We start from the raw sequence: 10,881 nt of genomic DNA on the forward strand, positions 1-10,881 counted from the left end.
ATTATCTCATGATTCCTGGAAGATATTATTTCCTCAGATTTCCCTTAAGAGGAAACGACCAGCCCTGTTGTATCACTACCATGTCAAGAGGGGACGAGAGCCAAGGTCATGTGGAATTTGAACCACACGGGTGTGGCACAGATGTAAAAACCCTGCCTTGGCTAAAGCCTGGTGGCCCTGGTGGCCCTGCTGTCCCTTATCGATCAAGCGGGGGAAGCGAGGGCAGCAATGCCAGGAGGGAGAAAGAGGAACCGCAGCTCAGGTTGCCCCATCCTTAGGAGCGATCTAAAGCCAGGAAGCCAGCTCTCCTGCAGGGCTTCTCTTCTGCTCAGGCCGCACCTGTGTTTTACCACACCGGCTGCCTCTCTCTTCTTCCCCTCTGCCTCAACGCAGCCGAGTTACAGGCCGCGGCCACCCGCCGAGCCCACCCTGCCTGTCAGCGCTGCCTGTCCCGCTGCGGGAGCGGAGCCGCTGCGGAGGAGAGCCGTCCCGCAGCCCACTGCCCCCTCCCTCAGCCTCCTCCGGCGGGAGGCGAACTACGACTCCCAGCATGCACCGCGCGCCGCTCTGCGTCACCACGACAGGCTTGAGGGCCCGCCCCGTCTCTCTGCCGCCGCTCTTCACGCCGGGTTGTGAAGCGGCGGCAGGAGACGGGGTCGTGGTCGCTGCTGGCTCAGTCCGGGTCCTCTCGCCCTGCCAGCTGGGCCGCGGAGCTGCCCTCTCCCTTTCCCGGGGGTAGCGGGCAGCCATGCGAGGCGCGGCCGCCTCCCCGTAGCCGCCGCCGGCGGGCCTTTGCCCTCACCTCAGCCCCGCGGCGTCTGAGGCGGCCCGCGGTGGGGTGATTTGCCGAGGGGTCGGCCGGGTCCCGACCGCCCCTGGCGCCCCTGCCGCAGGGCTGAGCGGGCCCGGTCGGCCGCCGGTGGAGGTCGGCCCAGCCCGGCCGAGCGGCTGCCTGAGCGGGGAGGCGTCTTCGAGGAGGAGCCCCCGCTGCCGCCGCTGGTGGGGAGGAGGTGGCCGGCGCCATGTGGCAGAGCATCGGGCTGACCTTGCTAGTGATCGTGGCCACCCTGGCCTGCGTGCTGCTCTTCATGCTGTGCGGTGAGTCCCGCCCGCTGCCCTCGGCGCGAGGAGAGGAGGTGCGGGGGGGTGGCCTGGCATCGGTGTGCAGTGCCCGTGTCCCGTCCGTGTGTCGTGTCCGTCTCCCCCCCCCCCCCCCCCCCCCGCCCCGCTTTCTCAATCTCTGGCGGTTCCTCTTGGCTCAGATTGACTGAAGGAAACGACGGGGCGCGACGCCCCGGAGTGCCGGGGGGGTGGGGAGGGCGTGTGTGCTTCGCAGCGCCCCCTTCTCTTTGTTTCCAAATAATTTTGAGCCTTGAAATGCTTCCAGAGCTTAATTCGGTGACTAATCTGAAGCTGACAGCCTTTTTAGTGAACGGACTACTGAGCAGCCACTCTGTGCAGCTTGTGCACGCGTTTGAAATGCCAGTGAACAGAAGAAGTCAACTTCCTGCTGGTGCCTCTCAGCTTTTGACATCTGTTTGCTACAATTGATTGAGAGGGAGGGTTTTTTTTCCCTTGGATGGGGAGCCAAGACTTGTATTTTTTCTTAAATGCAGAGAGGAGGGTTATTTCAATGGGAGGCACAACTTGCAGGTCCGTTGGAGTTCCTGGAAGGAATCAGCGGCGTATTGCATGTGGGTGATGTGATCAATAATGCTGGCCTTGGAGCTCAAACAAAAAACACCCCAAAAAACACCACCACCAAACTCGAACTATGGCACAGCCACAGTGGTGGAAGGCTTGTGAGATAAAAAACAAACACTAGGTGGATTTAGAAGTGATTTTTGAAAACTAAGGGAGCAATGTGAAGAGTCAGATGACATTATTTAATACATAAAGAAATTTTTAATTGTCGTCAAAATGGCAAAGCATTGTGAGAAGATTTTTGCAATATCAAGGGACTGGATAATAAAGTGGGAGGTGAAATGCAGTATTTAACATGTGTGGAATAATGCACATAAGTGTGAAATATGCATGCACAATTTATGTGGGGAAATATAATGGCTTCAAATTGAGCTGTTCTCAAACATTTGTTTAATGCTTTATAGCAAGCAAATAGACAAATCGGTCATTAGAAGCTTAAAATAAAATAGCAAGTGTCATTATATTGCTACATGAAATCTACATTCTTGTGTCTCAAACAGTGTATTTTCTTATTAAAGTGTATTACCTTATTTAGAAAAAAAATCCTAGTTTCTTTTTAAAAAGACGGAATAGTGAGAGCTAAGTAATGGTTCTGCATGAAGAAATTCTAAATAGGTTAGATCTTTTTAGCCTGGAAAATAGATGACTGGAGGAAGGGTGATGGTTATAAAACTGAGTAGAATTAAAAAGGTGAACTGGGAATGGTTGTGAAACTTCATCATTACAGAGAAACTGGAGTAGATGACTTTTTTGTTTTAAGCCTGTTGCTTGATCATTTTTCTTTTACACAATAGCAAAATAAACCGCAAGCTCATTAACAAAGAATATTTTGGATGCTGAAACTTTTATCATTTAAAGTTCATGGAAGAAAGGTCAACATCTTTAAGCCATAGTATTAGTACAGGTAAGGAAATTTCTGAAATACGGATAACCGGAACTGCAAGGTATATGAGGGTGCACCTTTCCTCTACATCCTGTACTGTCCATTGTTACAGACTAAATGGTGACTTAAGTGGATATTTTTTCTGAGTGTTTTTTCTATTCAAGTTTTTATATGCTCATTAGGTGTTGTGTGGCCACTTTTCATCCTTTTGAAGATGAAAGATGGTACTTGCTAGGGTTTTTATGTTTTCAGAGTATGCGTGTGAGATCTTTACTTACTCTCTTGATGAAAGTTTAAAGTTATTTTAGAACAGAATAGAATATTTCAGTTGGAAGGGACCCACAATGATCATGTAGTCCAACTGCCTGACAGCTTCAGGGCTGACCAAAAGTTAAAGCATGTTACTAAGGGCATTATCCAAATGCCTCTTTGGACACTGACAGGCTTGGGACATCGTCCACTTCTCTAGGAAGCCTGTTCCAGGGTTTGACCAACCTCTGGGTAAAGAAATGCTTTGTAATGTCCAGTCTGAACCTCCACTGGAGCAGCTTTGAGCCATTCCCATGCATGCTATCACTGGATCCCAGCGAGAGGAGCTCAGCACCTCCCTCTGCACTTCCCCTCCTCAGGAAGCTGTAGAGAGCAGTGAGGTCACCCCTCAGCCTCCTTTTCTCCAAACTAGACAAACGCAGTGGCCTTAGCTGCTCCTTAAAGGACATTCCTTCCAGCCTTCTCACGAGGTTTGTGCATTCAAGTACCTTCACATCCTTCTTAAATTGTGGTGTGCAGAACTGCACACATTACTTAAGATGTGGCCACACCAATGCTGAATACAGTGGGATAATTCTGATTTTGCAATGTGCTGTTCAAAATCAGAAACCAGGATCACTTTTTCCAGGACTTTCTGCTTTTGTCTGTATGTGAGAAAGGGAATTGAAACACTAAGGATGTCTTTAACTTTGCCTGCTAACTAAAACGTCTCTCTAGTGCTTTCTTGCTTAAAGAGAACAAAAGTAATTAGTAAATGACTTTAAGGGGCTTATAAATACTTAGAAGTTTTGCAGTTACATATTGTACATTCAACTTGGATTCAATGAATACTTTGCTTTGAATCCTTCATTGTATTTTACTTTCAACAGTATCAGCTTATAAAATGGTTGGTAAGAGACGCCTAGACTTCAAAAGTACTGAATACAGGAAGCTGACGTGTTAATTGTTGGGGGGGTGGGGGAGGAAGGTTTGAACTATTACCCTGTTAAAGTGACTCAATAGGATTTGATAATGATTTACAGTATTTGTAATGATTTTTTTGATCATACAGCATTAATTAATATTGGTACACTTCTAGTTCTTGTGCCATGATTATTAATGGAAAATAGTCAAGGAAAACAGTGTCAAGACCACTAGCAGAAAAAAAACTTGAGTACAAGCCACTTACAATTGAATTGTTTATCTGTGCCAGTGATAGGCAGTTGTTTATTCACCTTCTTACCTATTCTTTAGGTAAGAAGGTGAATAAATATATATATTTATATATTATATATATAATATATATTTTTTTATATATATATATATATAAATACAGGTCTCTATTCTTTACAACCTGTTAGACTCCCAGGGAGACTGAATGCTATGTGTGACAGGGTATGAGTAAATGCCAGCCAGTGAGATATGCAAATTAGTGGACAAACCTGACACAAGAATGGCTGGATATAATCTTGAGTAAGCTTAATCTGATGATAAGAATATTTTACAGCCATCCAATGAGAGGTATTGAAACACCTTTATGAAAAAGACTTGCAGGGTCAAGAGCCTAAAGAACTGTAACTTGGATTTTGAGTGGCTTATAAAAGGACTCATCGTATGAATCCTCGCAGAGAACAATAGACTTAAATATCCAGGAGACATCCTAAGATCATGTGGATTTCTGCTGCTTATCACAAATATGATGTGATAAGTGCTGTCAAAACCCAAGTAATGTGGAAAAAATTATTTTATCATTTTTCTAAAGTGAAAAGACAAAACTCAAAGCACAAACTATCAGAAGTTATTTGGACCAGTTCTTCAGCCATGTGAAAAGCGAATGTTTATGCCTGAATTAGTCATTTATGTCTATAAAAGTACTTTGAATAAATGACCTAATTTCTTTTTCTTTTAACTATTTCTGGATGCTTGCAACTGTTACTTTCAATGTTAATCTGAATTTGTTAGGAAGCATGGAAGGCTTGCAGCTAGCAACGTCTCTATTTGTAAGCTGATCACGTCTGACATAGAAACCATTGAGGGACTGTAAACATAGCAGTCCTTCAGTCGCTCTTTTAAAAGCAGGACTAAGGTGAATTGCTTCCACTTTTTTATTCACACCTTCTCTGGTTTCCTTTCTCTGGTTTCTCTCTGGTGGTCTTGTTGCTGCTTTTGTCTATTCCATGTTCCTCCCTTGCAGATGGGAGGAATTCAAGGAATTCATGCATGGTCAAGGATATAGGATAAGATAAAATACCAGCCAAGGTGAACTCTTGTACTGCTTACCTCTGTGTATTTGTTTTATTTTCCCAATGTAGTAATGCCTGGAGCCATATGAAATTGCAGAAATGCCTTCAGTGGAACAGATGGAAGTGGCAAGAGAGGCTAATGAGATGTGGTTTGAGACATGACCTTAAAACAAAAATAATTTAATTCAAAATGCTGAAACAAGTGTGTGGTTTGCTTCACAAGTCTGAATTCAGTTGCAGATGGGAAAACAGTTGAGCCCTAAATTCTACCTGAATAACTTTTCTTTAATGCTTTGTTGAAACAGTTTTGTAATTATCTTAAATGAGTGAATATTGTAAAATACTTAAAAAAAAATAATGAGGAAAGTCATACTGGGTCAGACCAACAAGAAAGAGAAAACACCCTTTAATTTGAAGTTGAGTTTTGAAACTGTTATAAATGGGAGATCAGAAGAGATCAAGTTTCCTTGCTATCAGTCAGCAAGCAGCACATGGTAGAGTGTTGCATTAAACGGAACCAGGTTTAAGGAGCTGTGCAGAACCAAGCACTGTGTCACCTGATGTCTTCTGTTACTCCAATATCAGAGTAGCGTATGCTTTCTGCAGTCTGATCTCCATTGCAAAGCTATCCACTAGGGCAGTATAATGCTGCACCATTTTTAAGATGTAGATAATAAAGTGACTTGTCTGTGGTCACAGGAGAAAACTGATGCAGAGCTCAGAGTTCTTCCAAATCTCAGGTTAGCATCTAGAGCTCTGTGCTCCTTTTTTCTCAGCTATAGCTGCTTAAGACTTTCTGTGATGGACACTTCAGCATTTGAATACTGGCAGCACTCACCTTGGTAATAACCCAGCTCTAAATTAGTCTTCATGTGCTGGAGTAGTAGCATCTTATTTTCGAATCGGTAGGGACACAGAGTAAAGTGCATGGCTGCGCAGAAAGTCTACAGTAGGATCAGAAATAGAAGCTAGCTCTTCAGACTGTCGTGTGCTGTTACCGTGTCACCTTTCTTCCTTTCTCAGTTTCATTTGTATTCCACATAAGAAAAATCAGGTTGCTTTACCCTAGCACTCCATATTAGCCCTGGGTTGTTTTTTGTTTTGTTTGCTCTTCCTGATTCAAATGGAAGAGGAAAATGTGCTCCAATAAAGAAAACCCTCCCTCTGTTAGCTTTTGTGTACAAGCCAGTAAAAAGTGAGTGAACTGCATGGACCTGAGACTTGTACCCCTCACCTTCTGAGGGAGGGTAACGTTGCAGTCAGGTGACTTTGTTTCTTTCTGAGAACTGGTGTGGGAAATAACAGAAAAGGGAGCTTTAATGAAACACAGTCATAAAAACTGCTTAACATCCTGATATTACGTAGATGTTACATACAGCTATGTGTGAATCAATAGAAGAGGCTTTGACTCGTCATGCCGTCTTCACAAACACATTGCAGCATGATTTATAAGAGGGGTTGACATACTGATTGCTTAATGCCAAATGTGGCTTAAATGTCTTTGGATGGCACCTGGCTGTGGCATTTTAAGTGACAGGGTGGCTTTTAGTGAATACTATAGTCTGCAGAGGCTGGGAGTTGCCCTTTTGCTGAAAGGCAAAATACTGTCTGTCTGGTAGTCAGGATTTCCCAACTCTGTCTGTATTCAAGCATCTGCTACACCAAGAGCTGGGGCCCCTGCTTTGCATTGCAGTGATGTACTGTTGGACCTGGCTTACTTCTTTGAGAGGCAATTTCTTTCGCCAATTAGTGTAGAAATATATGTATTGTAGTCTGCATGTCATCACTGCTTTTTTGCTGAAGGTGTATTGTAGGTATGCTTTGACTTCCACAGGTTCAGTTGAGCTAAGAGTGGTTTTAAAAGGTAAATCACATGGCTAAAGAAAATAAAGTAAGCACTGAAAGACTGATTCAAATCAAACATTTTGTGTGTGGTGAAGTTAAACCAGTAGGACTTCTTTGAGAGTGGCTTGTCTGAACAAACTGAAAGCATTTGAGATGCAAACCGGTGGTGTCAGTTACCTGTCCAGGAAGAGCTCTACAGCAAAATCGTTGCAAAGCTCAACTGAGTTGCATAAAGACAAGAACGCACAGAAATGCCCATTTTCCATTTTTGTGTATTTTAAATTATTTTTAAAAATACGCTGTTCTGTACCTTACAGTTCTACAGTATGGCATGATGTTGGGTGTTACCATTTTGCAATGTTCTTAAGAGGCTGTGAGATTAGTAGAAAATGCATAGTTGTCTGATTCAGAAATAACTCAGTACTGTGAATCTGCCTCCAGGCTTTGTGTGTGTGGTTTTGTTTAATGGTGTATTTAGTTGATATTGTTGCTGGAGAGAGTCTCTCTTACCCAGAGTAACTTTTTCTTTAGTGGACTGGGTATTTCCAAGGAAATTTGTATTTAAGTGTTTAGTAACAGTGGGGTGACAGGGAGTCTCAGCTGAAGAGGTAGTCTTAACTTGATTCAGACAAATGTGTTTGGTTTGGGGATTTTTTTTTTTTTTTAACTTCCCATCCAAGCTGGCACTGCAACTAGAGCAAGTGAAAGAAAGAAATCTTTCTCCTTTGATTACCGTATACCTAAATTTCTCTGGTACAGGCTGTGAGATCTTGTGAGGTTTTGAAACTCTTGTTTTCAAGCCGGGTTACCTTGCCACTATTATCATCAGCTAAGCCTGTTGTAATTTCTTTTCAATGCACTGCATTGTGGTTCGTTTCACCTGGCTATTATTATTGGTCTGGTTGTTTGTTGGCTATAACCAGTTTTGTTGGCTGATAATTTACACTGTTTTCTTTCTAGTCTTGAGCTAGAGAGCTCTGAAGTCTGTTTATGGTACTCGGTATTTGGGATGCTCAGACCATTGTACTCTAACTCAAACCAAACATGGAAAAAAAATTAATGCTGCCTTTCTTGAGAGTGTCTGAGAAATAAACTGTGAATGTCCTTCAGTATTTCTTTCTTCCCCCCTCCCCCCAAATAGTAATTCTGTGTGGTGTGGCCTGTTTGCAGTGATAGAGGAAGCATGTGGTCCTCTTTATTTATCTAGCCTCAGTTAAAATACCTCCCTTAATGGGGTATTTATTTATACCAAATATATTCAAGTCATGCTTCTGTAAAATGCCCAGTAACTGGTTTTTTTGGGGGGGCGGGGGAGGAAGGCCCTGAATATTTTTGTCTTTCCCCTGCCCCTTCCGGGTGTTCTGTGGAAGTAATGCGTCTCTCACAGTAATTCACTTGCAGGTGTTTTAGGTAGGATTTTAAATAAACAAAAACCCAACCAATTTGTGGGTGAGGGTTCCCCCATATGCACATACGCTTACGTGCGTTTAGTGGAATGTACTGCACACTTTTCATGCACTTCTGAGACTAGAGTCTCAAATTTTGTCTCTGTCAACAAATTGGAGAGTTGAAGACATTTTTAAATGGCTTGTAATATTCTGCTTAGGTCTCACTTTCTTGCAAGTGTCCTTTTATTCACTTGGAATATTTTATGCCTCTTCTTTCCCATGTGGACTAGAAATGAGCATGTTTTGGAAATTTGATTACTTCTAACGATGTTTAGACCCATGAGAGGAATGGATTGATTTATGGTCTTCAGAATGCACAAGGCATTGGAGGTCCCAGAGACCTGAAATACCCCTCAATGGAAAAAACTTTCAAAAAGTTGCTACTTCAATTTTTACTTCTAGATCTGGGAGGAAAAAAAAAGATGCCAAACTGCCAAACCCAGACATCTGCCTTTGAGGCTTTTTCTAGATGCAGGGTGATTTAAGGCATTTGCGGGACATCAGATTCATTTTAATCAAAAGTCCTTTAATGGTTTAGGTATTAATGGAAAAATGAAGTACTTGGTGTAGGGTTTAGGAATTAATTTAGATCATAAAAGGTTGTCTTATAAAAGCTTTCCTCCAACTGGCCTCAGCAGTGAGAAGTTAGGGAAATAAAAAGTCTGCAGGATGTGAAAAGTATTCCGAGAGGGAAGGAAAGGGTGGGATCTTGTTTGATCCTGAGCAATGGACTGCTCGTACTGGCATGACTGACTACGGAAGAGGAAGAAAAATAGTGATGCTGTGGCTACACGAGTGCCACTTGCTAGTCTTTCATCCCCTTCCCTAATATGCCCCTGTTGTGCACGCTCAGAAGTCTGTTCTGCTGGGAGGATGGGTTTCCCTAGCTCTCTAAAATAGGGCTCTCAATATTTGCATAGGCCAGCAGTATAGGCTTGAATAGCTAGCAAGACCTTCTGAACAGAGAATGGGAGTATTAATTTATAGTTCTACGTGAGACAGATGGTTTCTGGTGTTGCAAATGACACTTACATAGCCTATGTTTTCAAATACACAGTTAAGCAACATAAAATTTAAACAGCTATTTCACAGACAAGTTACACTCCTATTTTTTTGGATGATGAAACTTGCTCTAGCTCTTAGTGTGGTAAAGCTCCAGTCTGTCTTGACCTAAATGCTTAGATAAGGGAAACCTTTTAAAAGGAAGGTTCTGATTTAGATTTAGGTATATTTATATCCGCTTTTAAGTTCCTTGGTTAACTGTTATAGAAACACTTGAGCAGCTGGACCTTAAATATTTTTCAAGAAACATTCTAGAAATGTGACCATCTCAACTCTTTACTTGCATAGTTTTGGGACCTGGAGCATTTTAGTGGTAGAGCAGAACACAAATTTACCAAAGAATGTTAATTTTACTTTAGTGGGATTTGGGCATGGCAAGGGAACACCTTGAATTTGGGGAATGTGGTCTTTTAGTGAACCTGATAAGGAAGACCGTGTACATTTCAGAATAGGACTTATTATAAAATGTGGTATTAATTTCAAGATCTCCACAGGTGTGCTTAATGGCAATTATAGAATGCAGCTTTTAGAATGTGATTTTCAGAATGATGTGTTTCCTGAGCGAAGGTAGAAGCACTAGTGCTACCCTTTTACAGTGCCTGTTGTTCTAGGTATAACCACAGAAATTCCTTTTCTCCTGACAGTTAAGACCCTTATCTGTGCAGTGGTGATCACCTACCTACTGCTTGCTGCGGCAGTACAATTCAGAACGTGTAGGTCTTTGCCTGGAGCTTAAATGTTTGCTTCCGGATGAGGACAAACATTATCAAGACAAATTGGTATTTATAGGACTGTAGGAAGGAGTGGGTGTGTTTTGGAGGGGTGCTGGGGTTGAGAGTTGGCAATTAGAGGATGAGAGATAATAAATTTTTTTTCTCACTTTTCTGATCTACTTTTGCCCGAGAGCCATCAATTTGTATGAAGTAACTAAGCAGTATGTTTTTTCTCTCTCCTGCAGGCTGGTATGTGGTCTGGCAATTGTTTTTGTCTAAATTCAAATTCCTGAGAGAATTGATAGGAGATACAGGGTCCCAACAGGGAGACAACGAGCCTTCAGAGACTGAAGCTGAACAGGAGACTCCACCCTCACCTCAGAGAGGCAGACAGAAATCTGCTCGACAGCGAAGGGCACCTACAGAAGACACAACTTAAACTACTCCGCTGGACTGACTAGCTATGAATGGTTAAGCACCTCTGCACTGTGGTGTTCAGTGGTTTGATATTGCTGAAAAACTGACTTCAGAGGTAATATTAACACCTGTGGACCTTTTACTTCTGAACTACCAATGTATGCTACTTTGGTAGAGGTTCAGGGAGGGCTTCAGCAGCAACTCATAGAATACTGGAAGGAAGGAGGGGTGGAGAGAAATCTCCGTCAGAAAAATGCTGAGCTGCTGTAGCTCCTATCTCTGCACACAGATTAAAACCAGGTCCTGGACCATAGGCT

At 42.8% G+C, this 10,881-nt stretch overlaps 1 protein-coding gene across 1 annotated transcript; it reads left to right on the forward strand.

Annotated features, from left to right (window-relative positions):
* Positions 1-272: 272 nt before the first annotated feature.
* SMIM13 (small integral membrane protein 13) lies at positions 273-10,586 on the forward strand (the record flags this gene model as incomplete). The annotated part of the gene is made up of 2 exons (XM_082014905.1): positions 273-1,098; positions 10,393-10,586. Exons 1-2 carry the CDS (start codon positions 1,023-1,025, stop codon positions 10,584-10,586), a joined length of 270 nt encoding a protein of 89 aa, XP_081871031.1. The 5' UTR covers positions 273-1,022.
* Positions 10,587-10,881: the final 295 nt, after the last annotated feature.

Source organism: Phaethon aethereus (genome assembly GCF_964289735.1).
Source record: "Phaethon aethereus genome assembly, chromosome: 2".
NCBI lineage: Eukaryota > Metazoa > Chordata > Aves > Phaethontiformes > Phaethontidae > Phaethon > Phaethon aethereus.